Source organism: Podarcis bocagei (assembly GCF_964188305.1).
Source record: "Podarcis bocagei genome assembly, chromosome: 3".
In the NCBI taxonomy this organism is placed as follows: domain Eukaryota; kingdom Metazoa; phylum Chordata; class Lepidosauria; order Squamata; family Lacertidae; genus Podarcis; species Podarcis bocagei.
The window spans coordinates 90065511-90086187 of NC_138127.1; the positions used below are offsets into that span (position 1 = coordinate 90065511).

At 43.6% G+C, this 20677-nt stretch overlaps 1 protein-coding gene across 2 annotated transcripts in view; it reads right to left on the minus strand.

Annotated features, from left to right (window-relative positions):
* The window catches only part of SRBD1 (S1 RNA binding domain 1), a 179325-nt gene that overhangs the window by 126253 nt on the left and 32395 nt on the right, over positions 1-20677 (minus strand). For both annotated transcript variants that reach the window (XM_081188468.1, XM_081188467.1), the window contains 3 exons: positions 17031-17188; positions 16203-16293; positions 14628-14735 (listed from right to left, as the gene is read on the minus strand). In XM_081188468.1, the coding sequence (XP_081044594.1) occupies positions 14628-14735; positions 16203-16293; positions 17031-17188 (357 nt within the window). The remainder of the gene's footprint in view (positions 1-14627; positions 14736-16202; positions 16294-17030; positions 17189-20677) is intronic.

Sequence of the window (20677 nt, forward strand, 5' to 3'; positions counted from 1 at the left end):
TTCATCTATGCTAAGTCATGGTCCAGCAAAACAGCGCTAAAAAGAAAGGGCACAAACAATAGTTAGAAAGGTGAAAACTAGCATATAGGTAGAATAAAATACCAATACTATTATGCTAAAGCTCCTACTACATCCCAGTGGAGTTTCAAGTACTGTGGCCGCCACTTCCCCTTGATGGCATGCGTCTTCTACAGTATTATTCCTGCAATAATATGTCTTTCACCACTTACAATAATATTTATTTGACCTAAATCCAACCCAGAATTAGGCGTGCTTGAGACCATTTATTTCAATGGACTTAAGCAAGCTTAATTGTGCAATGAATTTAGGCCTTTATGTCCCGGGCACATGAATTGAGCCATGACAATGGAAATCCACATTCAACAGCCCACTCCATCAGATTCATCTACTGTGGACCACTACGCATGTTGTTTAATAAAGCTCTAAGCAATGACTAGCCTGTAAACTTGACCAAAAATGGGGGGGGGGGTCTTTGAAACACTCTGTTCAGCATGTTTGGCTCACAATGCACGGATAGGCCCCTTGCGTGCTGGCTACAGAAAGTGATGCAAACTTGAGAGTGTACAACAGTGCCTCAGCAGCATCAATATCCACAGATGGAATTAGAGGCGCAGATTTCTGAGTCATATATAAGGGCTTCAAATAGGCTATTCGTTCATCCTGCCCCGCCCCCATGCTTGGTCCAGAAACTGAAGTAAGTACAGAATTACTGCTGACAAGACAAGAGATGTTACACCTTTGCTCAGTGATCTTGAACTGGCTGCCAAACTTCACATGGTCAAATTCAATGTGTTTCTATTAGTACATAAACTCCTTAACGGCTTGGGACTTTAAGGATCACCTGATCTGTGAAACTGGCACTTTTAAAAATGCCACATAATGTTCATGCCACACTTTCAAGGAATTATATTTTAATGCGGCAACACCTATTCACTGAAACGGCCTGCCTTTCAATATTAGGCATTGTTTTTGACAAGCCCACCCAGCTACGTAATGTGTGTGTTTTCTTCCCCAAAGCAATATTAATGTGCTATATAATGCCCCATTTTCTTCTACAGTATAATTGATTCATTTTCCATGTGTCACTTGGAGACCCTTTGGGCGATAAGCGATTAGTAGTTTAGTAAATAATTACTATTATTATTATTATTTCATCTATGTTTTGCAAAGCTTGTATTGCCTACTATTTTTAATGTATGTTTCATCACTATTTTCCATAGAATCATAGAGTTGGAAGGAACCCTGAGGAATAGCTAGTCCAGGGGTCAGCAACCTTTTTCAGCCGTGGGCCGGTCCACCGCCGCTCAGACCATGTGGTGGGCCGGACTATATTTTGGAAAAAAATAATAATGAACGAATTCCTATGCCCCACAAATAACCCAGAGATGCATTTTAAATAAAAGCACACATTCTACTCATGTAAAAACACCAGGCAGGCCCCACAGATAACCCAGGGATGCGTTTTAAATAAAAGGACACATTCTACTCATGTAAAAACACGCTGATTCCCGGACTGTCCGTGGGCCGGACTGAGAAGGCGATTGGGCCGGATCCAGCCCACGGGCCTTAGGTTGCCTACCCCCGATCTAGTCCGACCTCCTGCAATGCAGGAATATACAAGATCAAACCCGCAACCTTGGTGTTGTCACCACCACGCTCTAACCAACTGAGCTGTTTTAATTAAAGTTATTTGATTAAGTGGTATGTAAGCCTTGCTATTAAAAAAAAATCTCACAGGAAAGAAAGTGTTTCAAGGAGGAAGATGATGTGAAGTTCCAAGTACTCAGACAGAAGGCACAATCAAGATACATGAGGATGTGATTAATCTAGAGTAGCTCTTCTGGGGCCTTAAGGTGAAAGGCATTTTGCAGTCAGGGAACACATTCTACACACAGCGGTCAGGATGAGCACTTGCTAAGCAGAGACTGCACCCCAGAAATTCGGGGGGGGGGTGAGGCCTATATGGCGACACCCAAGCTCTTCTCCCCAACAGGAATAGAGCAGCAGCTCATTCTGAACTGGAAAAAAAATGTTAAAAATATATTTTAACAAAAAACCAGAAGCCTACTTACTGGGGAATCACAGACCCAGATATCCCCAAAAAGGCAAAGGAAAAATTTCTATACGCCACAGTCGCAGCAAGAGTCCTCATTGCGACAAACTGGAAAAGTGATAAAGTCACTTCTAGATTAGAGTGGACTCAAAAAAAATGCTTGAATATGCTGAATTAGACTATCTATCAGAAAGAATAAAAAATAAATCAGAGGAAGTGTTTGTTTCAAAATGGGAAGTCTTTACAATTTATTTGAAAATAGTAATGACAGTTTAAACTCTGCAGCAGCATTTGAATAACTTCAGTAGGAGTTTCAAGTTTGAGGGGAAACCCATGATAAAATAAATATTAAAACCAAAATATGTTATGATATGGCAGTGAACAATTGATGAGAAATAGAAGTAAGACGCAGATGGCAGAAGTCAGGTCTACAGAAAAAAATGACAATTTTTATGTCAAAGTATCGTGAACACTATTCAATGTATTGTTTGTTTTTTGTTTTTGTTGTTGTTGTTTTTAGTTGTCAAGTGGTGATGGATATTTGTTTATTTTCGTATTTCTCTTTTTTGTGTGATGTATTAAAGTGAAGAGAGAAAAAAGGGAATATAGCAGCAGCACTGCAAGCTGCACTCTGGACAGTCAGCAACAGAAGCAGCCAGGAGACAGGAGACAAGCTCTGTCCAAGGGGTGGGGAGGAAAAGCCCCAACAACACCTCATTCTCCACCACAGCCACCCTGCTCTCACTGTCAGCCCCAGCACCGTAGCAATGAACAGCTCCCTGCCTAGGCATGGCTCCAGGAAGATGTGCCTCTACAGATAAGACAGGCAGCTGCCATCCACACGGAACTCATCCTCCTCCCCCAAGGCCCAAGTCCTTGTTCCCCGGCCAGATGCATTGTGAGAGAGGTGTCCAAGTAACTACAGAGAATCCGCTGTGGCCTGCTGCCCGACAGAGGGGAGCCACGTTCCTAGACACCTCTTACTCACTTTGCTTGGCACTTTGCTTTGCTGTGGCGCTGTGGGTTAAACCACACAGTGCAGGGCTTGCTGATCAGAAGGTCGCGGTTCGAAGCCCCGCGACAGGGTGAGCTCCCATTGTTTGGTCCCTACTTCTGCCAACCTAGCAGTTCAAAAGCATGTCAAAGTGCAAGTAGATAAATAGATACCGCTCCGGTGGGAAGGTAAATGGCGTTTCCGTGCGCTGCTCTGGTTCCCCAGAAGCGGTTTAGTCATGCTGGCCGCATGACCTGGAAGCTGTACGCCGGCTCCCTCGGCCAATAAAGCGAGATGAGCGCCGCAACCCCAGAGTCGGTCATGACCGGACCTAATGGTCAGGGGTCCCTTTACCTTTTAAAGGAGCTGGACTTGTTGCTTCCCAAAGCAACAAAGGAGTGTTGGGGATTACTGCAGGAGAGAGAGTCTGGAGTTGTCTATCACTGCAGGCATGTCTTGCCTTACCTCTCCTATCTGCCCTGGTTGACCCTGGATATAGTGTGCTTTCTGCCACCTTAACTTAAGTCAGCGTAATATACACCAACTTCCTGTGCTTGGAATTGCTCCCTAAAACAAGAAATAGGATCGTTTTTAAGGTTCTGTATTTATCCCTGTCCTTCAACAAAGATGTTAAGTTGCCCAGCCTGCCATTCTAGGCAAAAATAAAAAATAAAAATTCACAACACAATGATGTTGTTGCTTCATATGACAAAAGCAACTCTGTGACAACTGCCAAGCAGTCTTCTATGCCTGCTGTGTGTGGTGCTCATGCAGAGACTTTGGATGGAGCACTTCAGAAGATAATTGATTGGAGTGGGGTGAAGGATCTGCGGCAACTTCCCCAACACACAATGGGAATTGTAGGGGACAATTTGGATACATGGGGTTGCATCCAATCAAGTTGTCCTGTTCACACAAGGGCTTTCGCTTCCCCTCCCCACGTGCCCCACAATCTGTCCTGGGGGTTTCCTAAACAAACACACACACACACACACACACACACCTATAAACAAATTTTCAGGAAGGGGAGAAGATGGAAGGAAAATTCCATGGTGCAAACTGAAGTCCTTGTGCAAACCAGATATCTGCATTGGATATGTCATAATTCTGACTATTTTGCAATTATTATGAAAACATCTTCCCCCAGTCCTGGCTTCTTCTAAGGGCACACACTTTTACAGTCATGATGAATTGGTTCCCAGAAAAATCAGTGGAACAGGACGACTTTAGCCTAATAAAATGTTTCATTTGGAAGAGGATCTTCCAATACAAAGCGCTACATCTTCCTCTGGCTTACTAAACCAAACGTAGCAAACTGTGCAATTGTGACACTGGAATCCTTTATCCATTCATCTATGAACCATGCCCTCAGCACATCTCTGCAAAGAGAAGAACGATCAGATATCTGTCTTCATCTTGTCGGAAAACGATGACATTTTTCCGTAAGAAAAGGGTCCAAATGGCAGGTGTCAAAGAGCTTTAGCTTCACACGTGGTGCTAGGAGGCAGAAAAAACAACAGCAGCGTGTGGTCATGTCAGAACTACACAGTAGCTGCCGTAAGAATGCATATCTGAAAAGAGCAAACCTCAGAGTCTGTTAAATCAATCTAGTGCCAGATGCTGTTATCAGAAGAAAGCTGGTGCTGGCAATTCATCCCCCAGCAGAAATACACATCCCAAGTCCGTGGCAGAAAGTGAAGCCCTGAAATGGCAGGTCTTGTGATTAAAAAGGTGACAGTTACCTGCATTTGTCCCCCATTGTTTTCTATTGACAGCATGAGAACAGAGTTTCTGTCTTAAGTCATAAAGCCATTGTGACACAAAGCTCCCCTTTCCTTACTGAAAATAGCACCATAAACATGAACTTCCATAGTCCACTTCCAAATGAATCATCCAGCTAAAGGAAATTCATTTATGCTTTCAGGCTCTACTAAGCATCCTCCCAACCCATAGTTTGTGCTAACCATAGTTTAAAAGCCAAATCACAACTAGAGTATGACAGGCAAGCCGTGGTGTAGAGATGCTTGCCTGTTTTTTGTTTTCTGTCCTGTCAGCACTCAGCTCCCCAAGGTCACTCCCATCTCCATGGCACAAGAAAGCAGCCACTAGAGGTAAGAATGGCCAAACATCACACCAAACAACGCTTTGTCAGTGCATCGATTTCTATAAATCAGGGGTGGATAACACATGGGCCTCCTGACGTTTCTGAACCACAGTGTTCACCATTCCTGGTGACTGGCCATCCGAGCTGGCCTAATCGGAGTTGTAGTTCAGCAACATATTGAGGGACACAATTTAGACATCTCTGCCCTAGACAAACTTCAAGGAAGCTGATATGCAGAACCGGGGCACAAATGGAAATAAATGACAAACTAGTCTATAACAATATGGCATTCTCACAGAGATTCTGCAGGTGTAGAGCCTGTTCAGATATTCTGCTTTTAAGGTGTTCAATTAAGTGTGGTGACGTAAGAATGAACTAAGTATGTGTTGCAAAACCCATGCATCTTTCTACACTCATTAAAGAGTCTAGATTGGCAACAGCTGCCTGATAAAATGTTGGAAAGGGATTTGTTATTGACGCATTTGACTGCAAAGCACTTTGTGAGGCCATTGTTCTGAAAAGCAGCACAGAAGCCTTTTAAGTAAATTAATTAATGCACATATGGGGAAGCTAACTTTGACAAGTTAGCTTGCCATGTAATGTTTGGAATGGCCTATGCAGGAAAACAGTCAAATAATCCTTCATATATGGTCCCAAGGTAGAAGAAGTGAACCTGAAGCTGCTATCAAGTTTTCTTGATACTCATGGGTACAGATTTGGGAAAGATGTCATGGGTATAACATTGCTCCCATTCAAGAAAGTGTGTCGCACAACCAAAGTCCTGCACAACTGGTTCCACTTGCACGGTGGAGCTTCCAACTGGTTTGTAAATCAAACAGCAGGGCCCAATCCTGCCAACGGGTATGGCAAACCAAAGCACTTTTGAAGCTCTGGGGAGATTTAAAAACTGTGTGTGGTGAGACATGGAGGCCATCTGTCCAAAGAAAATAAGATTTAAAAGAAAAAGTCGCAGAGGGCACATGCAAACCCTCAGACATGGCTAAAGTAGACCACTGGTCCCATACAAACCCTAACAATGTTTAAAAATCAGAGCAGGGATCCAATTTGGCTTCCTTGTTCTTCAAGGATGCCTGACAGATAATTTGAGATTCATTGTGATGGTAAAATAAGGTTGCTTTGCTTTTCATTAAATGCTTCTATCATTTTATTTTAATTAAAAGAATACCAACTTCAAGATGTCCGGATACTCAGAGAGAAAGTTGATACTCTGAGAGACTTGGGCTGTAATCGTATGCATATTCACTTGGAAATTAAGTCACCATTTAAATGAATAGAAATAAATTCCAAGTAAATATGATCAGAAGGCTCAGGGTGTGTGAAACAAAACTCTTGGCCAGGAGTAGAAGGCGAGGGATTGAAAATATGGCAGAATACATGGCTTTATTTCATTAACTTTCTTACTCTTGTATGTTATTCCATATAAGCCAGAGAAGGGTACAAGTTAGTTGGGATTTACACCATCAAATTCATGGATCAACTTCTTTGACAACTACTTCCACTTTGACAAAAATTTACATATATTGGCCTGGTTTGCACATAACACTAACCCATGGTTGATTAAACCATGGCTTTGCCTTACATGCAAACTCTGCTCAGCAACTTAACCACAGCTTCTTTTGGGCAGAAACCTACAATTTGAAGCCGAGCTTTGTTGTTGGATTACAAGCAACAGGTGAGAGGACTTTTTCTGTGCTAGCACTGTAAACTTTCCTTTTTAAACAAGCTTTTGATTCTGTGGCTGTTTAATGTATCAATAGTTAGCGTGACTCCTTTGTGTTTCAGCTCCTGTTTTAATGTCTAGTTTTGCTAATTTGTTCTTTAATTGTTAGATTATTCCTGCTTTTGTTTCTTTTCATTGGAAGCCACTTTAGGCAACTCTATGTGTGTGTCGGGGGCGGAGAGCAGGCTATAAAGTTTTTTAATGAAGAAAAATAAACAAATCTGATTTTGCATCCCTTATTTGTCTTTGCTTATCAAATGCCAACAGAATGATCCAACAGAGCTTCTATCGCTTACGGTATTTGTATGCCAATAACAGACTGCATGGTTTTTAAAAATCCTGCCCCGTCTGTCATAAAGAATATTGCTGTTTGCTGGGAGGTAGTAATGGGACTGGGCAGATCCAGTCAATACATTTAACGTCCAGCAGAACAACAAAAAGAAAAGGAGACTCAAAAACGAAACTGCATGTTCTGCTAGAATATATCATTGTGAAGCTAAAGAAAAAGAGAGAGAGGAGATATGCAAGACTACCATTCAGAGCGGAAGGCGCACAAGAGAGCCAAGCCACCCAGCAAAATATTATATATAAAAATGTATTTTTAAAAACAATTCCTGAAGTGTTTCTCATCAGCCCTAAAGACCTATAGTCAGAAAAAATTATACTGATAGCCACATCGCAACATGAACGGATACCGTGAAATACTCTGAAATCATGCAGTCGTCTTCCTTCAGGCCTCTTTTTGTGTCTTCTCTTCATTGCTCTCATTGTCAAGAGTCCTAAAGATCGTTTGTGCCAGTTATCGAACACATCTGCTCAGCATCTGTCATCACAGATGCTGATCTGAATCCAAACCAGCTCCAAATATTGGGACATCCGATCATCACCACTGCTCCACTCCCTCGAAGACAGAAGAGCAGAGATACAATCCTGCTTTCAGAGATCACACTTACTTCCCATTAAAGCAGTGTTAAATCAGCCCAGGGTGTTCCAGTGACATCGTACATCTAATCACTGTAGATCTTCAGACATTGGTTTAACGCAGCTTAGGAAATGACAAACACGGGACCTAGGCAGAAATCTCCTGGGAAGAGATGAATGCTATATTCGGCCAGATCAGGGCACAGGAAATCCACAATTAGGATCTCTGTGGATTTTCATTTTACCAACCAGCAGTCACACACAGCTTCTTTGAAGATGGTACCCTATGCCACTTCCCCAATCTAAATCCGCCCCCCCCCATCTGCTATTAAATCTATGTGGGGAATAGCAACATTGGAAGTGAATTAGATAAGGGATATAGCATGGGAAGAAAATATCTAAATAAAGGCCAGTGGAAGCAAATAGTATCCTCAGGAAACAACTGCTATTAATGTTTCAGCCCTGGCACTGCAAGGGTGAAATTATACAGAGTAGACTCATCAAGGGAACTGTACCATTGGTCTCCCCAAAATTTCCTTTCCAAAGTTCTTCCACACAGCAGTGAGGCAAGAGTGTTCCAGCAAAGGCACACGTCTAAACCATTTCTCCGAAACGCTTCTTAACAGGTTCAAATGTCAAACAACATTTTATCAAATGCTAATTCTAGCGCATTCCAACCAAAAGTACTAAATAGCTTCCGATTTGCAGGCTGACTAATTTGTTTGCCGAATAATTAATTGCATTTAATTAAATGAGACAATTCAATTGGGCTAGAGAGGGGGAAAGGTTGTGTTTGGAGGGAGTACTGCACGTCAACTGCAGGAATAATTTCAGAAACAATGAAATAAGAACAGACACCGACATGGGGGGGGGGAGCTATTTCGAATCAGTTATTCAAACTGGCTTGGCTCCTGAGATCCCACAAGAGTTCCTGAGATTCAAAACATATTAGTTTCATAGTGGAGAGACTCAGTTCAATGATAGGTAGATAGGTAACCATCCATTTTGTTTTCCATTCTGAATTAAAGGCCTCAAGTAATAATATATTACTAGAAAAAGTAAAGGCGGGGGAAGGCTGTTACGAAGGTGATATCACACACTTCCATTTATTGAAGCAGTTTGAAAATCCTGCCTGACAAAATGTTTAGTAGGTTCCAGGACTTCCTTTTTCCGCTGACTATAAATAATATTTGGGAGTATCTCATTTCCAAACCTTTAAAATGTCAAAACCCGTAAGAGCACATTTTTAATGCAGGCCAGTATGTAGGACTGTAACTGATCTCAGGAATTTGTCAGAAGGTCCATGAGGACTAGGTAAGGATTTGCCTCCTAGATTACAAAAGTTGACATGCTGGATTTGCATTAAGAATATCTAATATAAAGGCTTGCCGTGCAAGGTAGAGGAGTCTCAAGTCATTCATAAACATTAAGAGCTGGAAGGGGGGTAAGTAAATGTGCAATAACACCCTAATGCATCAGGCCAATGGCCTATCTAGTCCAGCATTCTGTTCTCACAGTGGCCAACTAGATGCCTGTGAGAAACCAGCAAGGAGGACTCAAGTACAACACCAACCTTCCCTTCTGTGGTTTCCACCAACTGGCATTCAGAAGCATTGCTAGCCCTCTCCTCCATGAATTGGTCTAATCCTCTTTTGAAGCCATCTAGGTTGGTGGCATAGGGACGCGGGTGGCGCTGTGGGTTAAACAGAGCCTAGGACTTGCTGATCAGAAGGCTGGTGGTTTGAATCCCCGTGACGGGATGAGCTCCCGTTGCTCGGTCCCTGCTCCTGCCAACCTAGCAGTTTGAAAGCACGTCAAAGTGCAAGTAGATAAATAGCTACTGCTCCGGCGGGAAGGTAAACGGTGTTTCTGTGTGCTGCTCTGGTTCGCCAGAAGCAGCTTAGTCATGCTGGCCACATGACCCAGAAGCTGTACGCCGGCTCCCTCGGCCAATAAAGCAAGATGAGCACCGCAACCCCAGAGTTGGCCACTACTGTACCTAATGGTCAGGGGTCCCTTTTTAGGTTGGTGGCCATCATTGTCTCCTGTGGGAACTCAATCTAGAACAGGCCATACCCCGCCCCCAACTACCCAACAGAAGTGCCTTTACTTTGTTGGGACTCCATTTCAGCTTACTGGCTCTCATCAAGTCCATTCATGCCTCCAGGCATCTGTCCAGTACCTGCTCAGCTTCACTTGGTCCAGCTATTATAAATATTACTGACCTTCATTTGCATTTGACTGTGCTCCAAATCCCCTGATGACTGCTCCCACCAGCCTCATAGAGATATGAAATACCACGGAGGACAGAAGCCTGTGAGATCCTACAGCAGCATCACCACAGGGGCGAAGCAGAACCACTTTGGAACTGTCCTGAAGGTAGGAGTGGAACCACCACAACCACCATACCTCCATCTCCCAAACTAGTGAGAATACCAAGGTCAATAGTATCAAGATCAGCTGAGAGATCAAGGGAGACCAGCAGGGCTCTACTCCATCATCAACCAGGGCTGTCGCAGTACCCAAACCAAGCCTGAAGTCAGAGTCAAATGTGCCCAGGCAATTATAATTACCCTCTCCTCTACATGGTGAGACACTGCTTTACGTATATGACATGGGTGCTGAAATATTTGCACTAGCCGCCTACCAAGCCAAGGTTTAGTTGTTGGCATTCGGACAACTCTCCACCCCACCCCCGGAACAGGTCAAGCGAGTCTGTACGATCTTTCAGAGAAACCTTGCTGGTTGTTCCACTATCAGCAGATTATCACTTGATGACAAGGTGGGAGGGGGCCATCTCAGTGACAGCACCCAGCCTTCTGAATGCACTCCCTTGAGCAAATCAAGAGGCAGAGACAGGAATTACTTCTGACCACCTCTTTCAAATGTATATATGCTTTCTTAAGCTTTCCACGGCCCTGCCTTTTAACAGTGTTTCGTACACTGTGAAGTTTCATCTGCAATATATAGTTTTGTTTTATCTTGTTTTTGGGGGAACCTTAGCGAATGTTATCACAGTATTTTTATTGTTTTATGTAAACCACACTTTGTGGTGTATATTTTTAATAATAAACAACCAAACCAATAAACCCACTAGATCTAGTTGAAGATGCCTCCTGGGGAATTGATCTTCTCATCCCTGCCTGGTGAAAACCTACTTCTTCTTCTTCTTGCACTCATTTCATTATTATCCCACCTTTTTTTCCATAATAGAACTCAAAATGGGACATATAGTAAATCCCAAGTGATCTTCCCTGCATGAACGGACAAAGACCTGTACCTTTGTTGCTTCAACCTTGCTACATCACTCATCTTCCAACCATGTCCTAGGACTTGAGGTTTTGCTGTTTAAATTTTCATTGTAAGAAATTTTCATCTTTCACTTGAGAAAGATGGGCTTTAACTTTTCACAATTTTCTTTTTTAAAAAAAAATTCTTCTAAGAACTCCCAACTACTGGCTGATGAGATTATCTATTTAAATGCTGTGTTATTCATAACAAATTTTTATCATTTTACTAGTTTTAAGAGTAGTACTATTACTATTATTATTATTATTAACAAGAATCAAGGAAGTACTTGTTTACCTGGAATTTTTGAAAGCCAACTTTTCTAGAGGAAGGCAACTCAGAAAAATTGTTAATGTGCCACTTACTTGGGATTAAGTCCCACTGAATTCATTGGGATTTACTTCCAAGTAGGCATGCGTCAGGATTGTGCTGTTAGTAAGTGATTGTAATAATTGCAAAAGTGAACAAAAAGCAAAACAAAATAAAATAAAAATAATCCTGTTGTTCTCTAACGGCCCCCATCCCAACCTGAAACAAACTGATTTACTGCAGCAAGCAAAAGCTTGTAAAAGGACGCAAGACAGCTGAAACATTTGACAGGCATTATTAAAAGCCAGGGGATTTGTATCAGCCATTTTCCTTTAAAAGGTGCTTTGAAGTTGGCTATCTTTCATGTACTTCTTTCATGGCACATTAACAAAGAAAACCGAGCGGAGGTAAATCAAGTCCCAAGGTCACCTCTAGAGTTACAGCACCCTGGGTACCCTGATGAATTGAGAATTAATGCTGCATGAGCAGCAAATATAATAATAAAAACTATGGGCTGTTAACCAATCAAGTTTTACAAGTGGATCTGAACCTTTTTTATCTGCAACCGGAGCAAATACATCTTAATCCCCCCCACCACGGTCTTGAAATATAATTATCATAATGCAAACCCCAAACGTTAAATCACCCTTCAAACTGAGAGTGCTGTGAAGCAGAAAAGTAAATGTAATTAGGCTGGGTGAAACATTAGAAACAGAGGAGGGCAAGGGGACTTGAAAGTGGCAAAGTCCGGAGAGACTAATGCAGATATTTGGAAATGTAACACACATTAAAGTCGAAAGGGGTACGTAAAGGTTTGCACAGACACATATAAAATACAAAAGAACGAGAACCGTAAACTAAAACTTTCGCCAGTCAGGGGCCCACTTCAAAGCTAGGAAGTGATTCCATTAGGAAAGACCAAAGCGTTTAATACTGATATTTAAGTCGCTTAAGCAATGGAGTAGAATGCACTGGAAATTAGATGCTCAGTGGATTTTGCTTAATCTCTTTCGGCATAGTTAAATGCTCCCAGATGACCGGTGGCTGCAAATACTACCAATTTCTCGAAAGCTGGAACAGGGAGAAGTGCTTGCCCAAAGTGAATGAATAAGCACATGGCTCAAAAACTAATAATACAGGCAAATTTCAGGGAAGACAAGAGACAAAGACAGAAAATCTGTACATATTCTTTACTTGGTAACGCTGTTTTCATCAGCCAGCGGTCAAGGGTGGTTAAAGAGGCACTAAGGACACAATCCTATGTATATCAACGCAGAAGAAAGTCCATTGAGCTTCATGGGACAATGTGCAGAGGATTGCAGACTTGGTCCATCAAAATCCATTCCATTTCAACATAAGCAGTTTCAGAGTCATCCCACATATTTCAGTGAGACTTACTGAAGGGAAGGGCCATGGCTCAGTGGCAGGACACCTGCAGAAGGCCCCAGCTTCAATCCTTGGTATCTACAGGTAGAACTAGGAATGTTCCATGTCTGAAAATTTGGAGAGCCCCTGCCAGTCATTGCAGACATACTGAGCTAGATGGACCAACAATAAGGCAGCTTCCAATGATCTAATTCCATTCAAGCGATGGTTTCAATCTTAATTCCATTTACCCAGGTGTAAGCCCAGTTGCAAGGGAACCGGGTGGCGCTGTGGGTTAAACCACAGAGCCTAGGACTTGCTGATCAGAAGGTCGGCGGTTCAAATCCCCGCGACGGGGTGAGCTCCCGTTGCTCGGTCCCTGCTCCTGCCAACCTAGCAGTTCAAAAGCACGTCAAAGTGCAAGTAGATAAATAGGTACCACTCTGGTGGGAAGGTAAACGGCGTTTCCGTGCGCTGCTCTGGTTCGCCAGAAAGCAGCTTAGTCATGCTGGCCACATGACCTGGAAGCTGTACGCCGGCTCCCTCGGCCAGTAAAGCGAGATGAGCGCCGCAACCCCAGAGTCGGCAATGACTGGACCTAATGGTCAGGGGTCCCTTTACCTTTACGCCCAGTTGGGTTCAATAGCACTTACAGGACATGGTTAGGATTTCACTGTTGGGCAATTGACCTCAGTGGGATTTATCTAAGTAAACACACAGAAGATTTCAGCCTGAAGGACTTCACTTTCTATTATTAAGATAGGCTGTGGTGCATCTGCAGTGGCACGCCTTCCTCTGCCCCAGCTGCAACAAATCATGTCTCTCCAATATAGGTCTCTACAGCCACAGCAGGCGCTACAATCTCCCAACAGTTTCATTTCAACCCCAAAGATGCACTCCTCCATTGTCTCCCAAGACAGGTGGGTGACGACAAAAACATGTCACCTGGAAAATTGTAATTTGCAATGCATTGCCCAGTCCAGTCAGGAACTATGGGACATGGGTGGCGCTGTGGTCTAAACCACTGAGCTTCTTGGGCTTGCCAATCAGAAGGTTGGAGGTGCGAATCAACGCTACAGGGTGAGCTCCCGTTGCTCTGTCCCAGTTCCTGCCAACCTAGCAGTTCGAAAGCACGCCAGTGCAAGTAGATAAATAGGTACTGCTGTGGTGGGAAGGTAAACAGCATTTCCATGCGCTCTGGTTTCTGTCACAGTGTCCCGTTGCACCAGAAGCAGTATAGTCATGCTGGCCATATGACCCGGAAAGCTGTCTGTGGAACAACACTGGCTTCCTCGGCCTGAAAGTGAGATGAGAGCTGCAACCCCATAGTCGCCTTGGACTGAACTTAACTGTCCAGGGGTCCTTTACCTTACCTTTATGAAGACAATCAGGTCTACATATGCATTCCCAAACCTTTGCTAGTTGGGAATACTCCACCCCCCCAAATTAAAATTGGTGAGTGTTGTAGAAATTCGCCTATGGTACAATGGTTAACATTTGCATTCATTGCTCCAATCAGTTTTGCCCCTTGGCCTCACCCAGCTGAAAGGTGTTCCCCGTTCCTGCGCTGTACCATGACCATAATTATTGGGACTATCAATGAACTGTTTACTTCAGTTTGTTTCTACAGGCCCTCTGGAGACTAATAACAATGATGATCATGTTCAATGTCTCTTTGTTTGTTTTGAGGTTTTGCCTGAAAACAGCTGGACCGAGCAAAAGGAGATACATGGGGAAATAGCCATCTCAAAAAAAAAAAAAAAATTTAAAAAATTCTTATAGAAGCTACATTTCTACCAAAGCAAAGACCACGCTTCATATATTTTCTTACCAGTAAGTGACATCCAAAGGCGCGAAGTATTTCTTCGTAATCAAGTCAGCAAAGTAAGCTTCTGTTTCCCTACAAGCCGTTCCATTGCCAATCACAACGGTGCCGCAGCTTTCAGAGGGAGGGGAAAAGAGAATATTAAGGTTGAGAAAGTATGAAGTCATCATGGCACCATCTGTCCCAGTAGGAGGCGCTGTTGCTTCCTCCACCAACAGATCAGAGAGAAGGAGATGCACCTGGCTCAACAATATGGAATGGGAAAAAGAAGGTCAACTTACCTGAGTTAACATGAAAAGGCCACCTAACATAGTACATTGTTTCAGATAGTGGAGATGCAAAGACTTGGTACAGTGGCACCTCGGGTTAAGTACTTAATTCGTTCCGGAGGTCCGTACTTAACCTGAAACTGTTCTTAACCTGAAGCATCACTTTAGCTAATGGGGTCTCCTGCTGCCGCAGCGCCGCCAGAGCCCGATTTCTGTTCTCATCCTGAAGCAAAGTTCTTAACCTGAAGCACTATTTCTGCGTTAGTGGAGTCTGTAACCTGAAGCGTATGTAACCCGAGGTACCACTGTATTTGTTTGTTTGTTTATAAGCTCATATACAGTACCACCCTTAAGCAAACTGTCCGGGAAAACTAACCCCAATTTTTACAAATGAAATAAAATAAAAGTATTTTTGAATGAAAAATTGTGCAGGTAATCGCAAGCTTCTCCTTCAACTCTTTATCCTGATTTCATTCATGTATATCTATTTTTATCACTTGACTGGATCAGAAAATGCAATGGGAAACTGTAATAACACAGGCTACCATAATTATTTCATGGGCTGAGAATGTGATGCGTATCTTCTCACAAGACAATGTTGCACGATTAAAATTGATAAGGAGAAGGGCAGCCCTGTTAACCCGAAATGAATTAATGCACAATGCATCTCCCATACATTCCTGAACAAAGAGAGAACTCTGAAAACTCCTTTACTGTGAACGGAGATGGAAGTACTGCACACATCCATTAATGAAGAAAGAGGAATGATGCTCCCTGGTCCAGTTGAGGTATCTCAGCTTCACAGCATACCTGAATGCAGTATGGAAGTATCCCACTAACCATGGTTTCCCATTTCATTCAAACAGGGAAACAATGGAACAAGCCAGACCTTAAACCACAGTTTGAAGCTGGTTCAAGATGAAGTGGGAACCTATGGTTAAAGGAAGGTAATTTCATAATGCATTCAAGTATCCAGAGAAGGGAGCAAGGAAGGTTCATTCATATCTCAGTTTATGAAGCCAGGATATGATTGAGCAAACATGGCTCCTTTCTTGCTACATTGCATTGGTAACATCATTGCCCCCCAACACAGCTCAGCAAGACAGGGAATGTTGGCCCTGTTGTCTCAGCAACAGACATGTGCTCCTCTCCCTCTTCCCAGTACCCTGATATTGGTTGAAAAAGGCTGCCAAAAAGCAGGGGAGGCAGATTTCTAGGGCCACCAAACAGGATTGCAAAAAGGCACCCCTTCCATTTCGGTTCAGCTCTAATACATGGGCAGACCAAAAGAGTGAAGGTTTGTTTAACATACTTGTAATCCAGCAGAAGTGTCCGTATCTTCTCAGCTTCACGGAATCCTTTACCAGAGTGTAAATAGACAACATCAGTATGGAGTATTTGGCCTAAGGTGACAAGAAATGAAAAGCCATCTAGTTAGGAAGAATAAACTTGGTGGTCCGTTTCATATGCAACAGTAAACCATGGTTTGGTGGTACTAGAACAAATTTCAGCAAGCTTCAGGCTCATGCATGCGCCCCTCCTCTCTCTTGCTGTGCTGCAGCTGCAAACAGGAGCTTTTGCTTCTTGTTTTAAACAAGCCAGAGTTTCTCACTGTGTGCAAAATGAGGGGACACTGGTTAACCATGGATAGATACCATGGTACCCTCTGAGTGTTAACAAATGTGGGTGGGGATGATGTAAGCTGGACTCCAACATCACCTGCTATTTCTGCTTTAAACTATGGTTTGTTGAAACAAGCCAGGATGGAGGCTTAGTTTATGAACCCGGCTTGCTTACAAAGAATTTTTTTTTCTTGCATTCCCCCTCTAAAAACTAGGTGCATCTTATGGAGCGAAAAATACGGTAATTCTTCTACACCTTTGCTTCCCCTCCCACCCGCCATTTGCCTGGGGTTTCCCTCTTCTGCTGCACAGCCTAAAGCATTAGCTTAGTATAGGGTAGCCACGTAATGCCTTTCAGATGTTGCAGGATTCCTATGACACCCCCCCCCCCAGCAAGCATAGCTAATGGTCACAGAAGATGGGAGCTATAGTCCGACACCATCTGCAGAGCATGACATTAGCTACACATGTCCTGATAACACAACTAGTGCTTCTCACAGCTGGAGCACCACACTTACTGGTTGGTGAAATGATGGCCAGTTTGCAACCATGTTTGTAGCCAGGATCAACTCCCATCAAGGTCCGTCCTCTTACAGGGCTCATGAGAAGCAACTGGCGGAGGTTCCTTCCGAACATCATTACAGATTCCTTCTCTGCGTCTGAAGTCAATTTAGATCTAAGAAAGGAGTGTAGCAAAAAAACAGAGTTATTTCATCACAGGTAGGCAAAATTGCATATTGGCTTCCTCACACCAACACTCCATTGCCCTTTTCCGTTGAGAGCCAGTGTGGTGTAGTGGTTAGGAGCGGTAGACTTGTAATCTGGTGAACCGGGTTCGCGTCTCCGCTCCTCCACATGCACTCCTCCACATGCAGCTGCTGGGTGACCATGGGTTAGTCACACTTCTCTGAAGTCTCTCAGCCCCACTCACCTCACAGAGTGTTTGTTGTGGGGGAGGAAGGGAAAGGAGAATGTTAGCTGCTTTGAGACTCCTTCGGGTAGTGATATATCGGTAAGCGGGATATCAAATCCAAACTCTTCTTTCCCATGACTTTTCCATCTCTCCTACTCTTACTTTTTAAGGAGCAAACACTCCCCGCCCCCAAGTCTGTTTTGATGCAGCATGGATGACTGCATACAAATGCAGAACATGCATTTTTTCTGAAAGACAACAATTCATGCTTGTAATTTTTTTTAATTTTTTATTTTTTTAAATAAAGTTAGTTTAAAAAGAATGCATAGGAGAAACTGTCCGGGCACTTAAAATTTGACAGTACACTTACTGTGGACTGTGACTCAGCTTTTTCATTGCCTGAGTGATTTACATTCTCAAGGAAACTCTGCTCTTGCTTCAAAAGAAACTTTTGCCTCCTCCCTTACTTGCATCTATGGCAGAGGTGAGGAGCCTCTGGCCCAGGGGCCAAATGAAGCCGTTTTTGTCTGGCCTTTGTGACTTGTCGCAGGCCATCAGCCGTAGCCAACGTAGTGCCCTCCAGATGTTGTTTGACTCCAGCTCCCCAGGCAGCTTGTCCAATGGGTCAAGGTGAAGGGAAGTGGAGTCCAGCAATATATGGAGGGCATCGCATAAGTACTTTATTATCCAGAAAGGAATCAGTACAGGAAACTCCCCATTTATGTGGAGGTTGCATTCCAGGTCATTGTGCATGTCCGTGGACAGCGCATAAGTCCTTTCCATCCCCTTTTCCAGCCACTTCCAGGTAGCTGTGATGCGTGTGTCAACCAGGCGCATGTACCGTATTTTTCGCTCTATAGGACGCACCCGACCATAGGATGCACCTTGTTTTAGAGGGGGAGAACAAGGGGGGAAAATTCTCCCCCTCTCTGCTTAGCGCCCCTTCAGCAAAGCGACAGGAGAAACGGAGCCCCTTCCATTTTTCCTCCCGCTTGGCTGAAGGGGCGCAGCTCTCCCTCTCTGCTGAAGCCAGGAGAGTCTTGCTCTCCCGGCTTCAGCAAAAGGAACCCGAAGCCTCCGGAGAGCAACGGGAACTCGCGCTGCGCTCCGAAGGCTTCAGGTGGCTATCCCTGATAGCGCTCCCTCTGCGCTTCGGAGGCTTCGCGTTGCTATCACTGAAGCCAAGGAGCCTGCATTCACTTCATTGGACGCACACACATTTCCCCTTAATTTTTGGAGGGGAAAAAGTGCGTCTTATAGAGCAAAAAATACGGTAAATTGGTCATTGCCTGTACAGATTTCTCCCGGCTCCTAAACAGTGTTTTGCTTCTACAACTTATTCCTTCCTCTCCTCTCCCCACATGCCCCTCTGGGAGGTCCTCTGGAGCCAACTTGATGGCATGTGGAGGACTGTAGGGTAAAGAAGAGAAGGGGAACGTTTCATTGTGCAACTGGAAGTCTCCTGCGCTAGCTGGACAAAGGCACTGGACATCCATGCGGTTGAACTATTCGTCGTAGATGTTGAGTGCTAACTAACAGGGCTACTGTTGAGAACGTAGAAGGTGTTGTTTTTAGAGAGGATGTGGCTGGGATGGAGATCCTGTATGGTGATATTTCAAATAAACAAGAACTCTACATTTTTTAAAAAAGGCTAAAAAGCTTTTAATTCCCATTTTATTTCTGCAGCGCCAAAACGCCACTTCAGCTGGTTACAAAAGCCATTATATTGTCATTGGTGAAACAGATTGCTTCATAGTCTAGTCAGTACAGCAACCGTGGCAGAGTTGAGCCCAATATTATGACTATGAGGTCGTTAATTTAGGAAGGGGGGGAAATGACAGCTAAAAAGATACTTATAGCTAGAGCAATTAGCCTCCACGAATCCCTCCAGAGAAGTATGAGAAATGGGATTAGAGCGACATGATGGAGCACATTACCGAAACAGTGATTGTGAAATGGATACAATAAAACAATTTTAGCAGCACAGCAGTTTGCATCAAGACCATTATAACCATCTGATGTATTACTCAATATGGGGGGCTCACAATATGGTGCTGTCATTAAAAATGTTAAGGAAATTGCCGTTTGCATACACAAACTGTCAAATTTTCCCCCCATTTACAATGCATTTTTTGATCATTAAGTTATTTCCCACTATACTAGCTGCCAGGGGAAATGTGTCTTTCAACTTGCCAAATTTTTTTTTGCATATTCTTGTGATCTAAAGAACAAATCAGGAAACCGTAACTACTAAAAGAGCATGTGTTAAAAACTCTTCAATTAGACCGATCCTACACAGGTCTACTTGGAAGTACAGCTTATTGCTAGATTACTACAACGTGCTATACGTGGGGCTGCCTCTGAAGACGGTTTGGAAACTTCAGATGGTGCAATTCAGAGGCCAGGTTGCTCACTGGGACAAGACAGTTTGAGCATATGTTGCCAACCCTGGCCCAACTGCACTGGCTGCCAATGAGGTTTTACCTACAAAGCCTTAAACAGCTCAGAACCGCAATGCCTCAGAACTGCAATGACCTATTAATTTTTATTTTTTTTGGGGGGGGGGACTTTTTTGTCACTATGGTATGTATTTATATATCGTAAACCACCCTGTGATCCTCGGATGAAGGACAGTATAGAAATCAATCAATCAATCAATCAATACAGTGGTGCCTCGCAAGACGAAAAGAATCCGTTCTGTGATTCTCTTCGTCTAGCGGTTTTTTTGTCTTGCGAAGCAAGCCCATTGACGGATTAGCGGATTAGCGCTATTAGCGGCTTTTAGCGGCTTATCTGCTGATTGGATCAGCTGATAAGCGGCTTAGCGGCTTAGAAAAAGGGGGGAAGGGGGGGAAACCCAGCAGGAACTCGCAAGACATTGCCGTCTTGCGAAGCAAGCCCATAGGAAATTCGTCTTGCGAAGCACCTCCAAAACGGAAAACCCTTTCGTCTAGCGAGTTTTCCGTCTTGCGAGGCATTCGTCTTGCGGGGCACCACTGTATTGATCGCAGTGGGGCTAACTTCTGAGTGAGGACCAAGGCATCAAGCAATCTCCTTCATGCAAGATACAAAATATCACAATGTCTGAAATAAGGATGGAACTATGCGGAGGCATCGGCTGGATTCACAGATTTCCCTGCATCATGATTTCTGCATGGCACATGTGTGCGCACAAACACACACACACACCATGATGCACGATATATTGCCAGGTAAAAAATTATGAGGGATGCGGGTGGCGCTGTGGTCTAA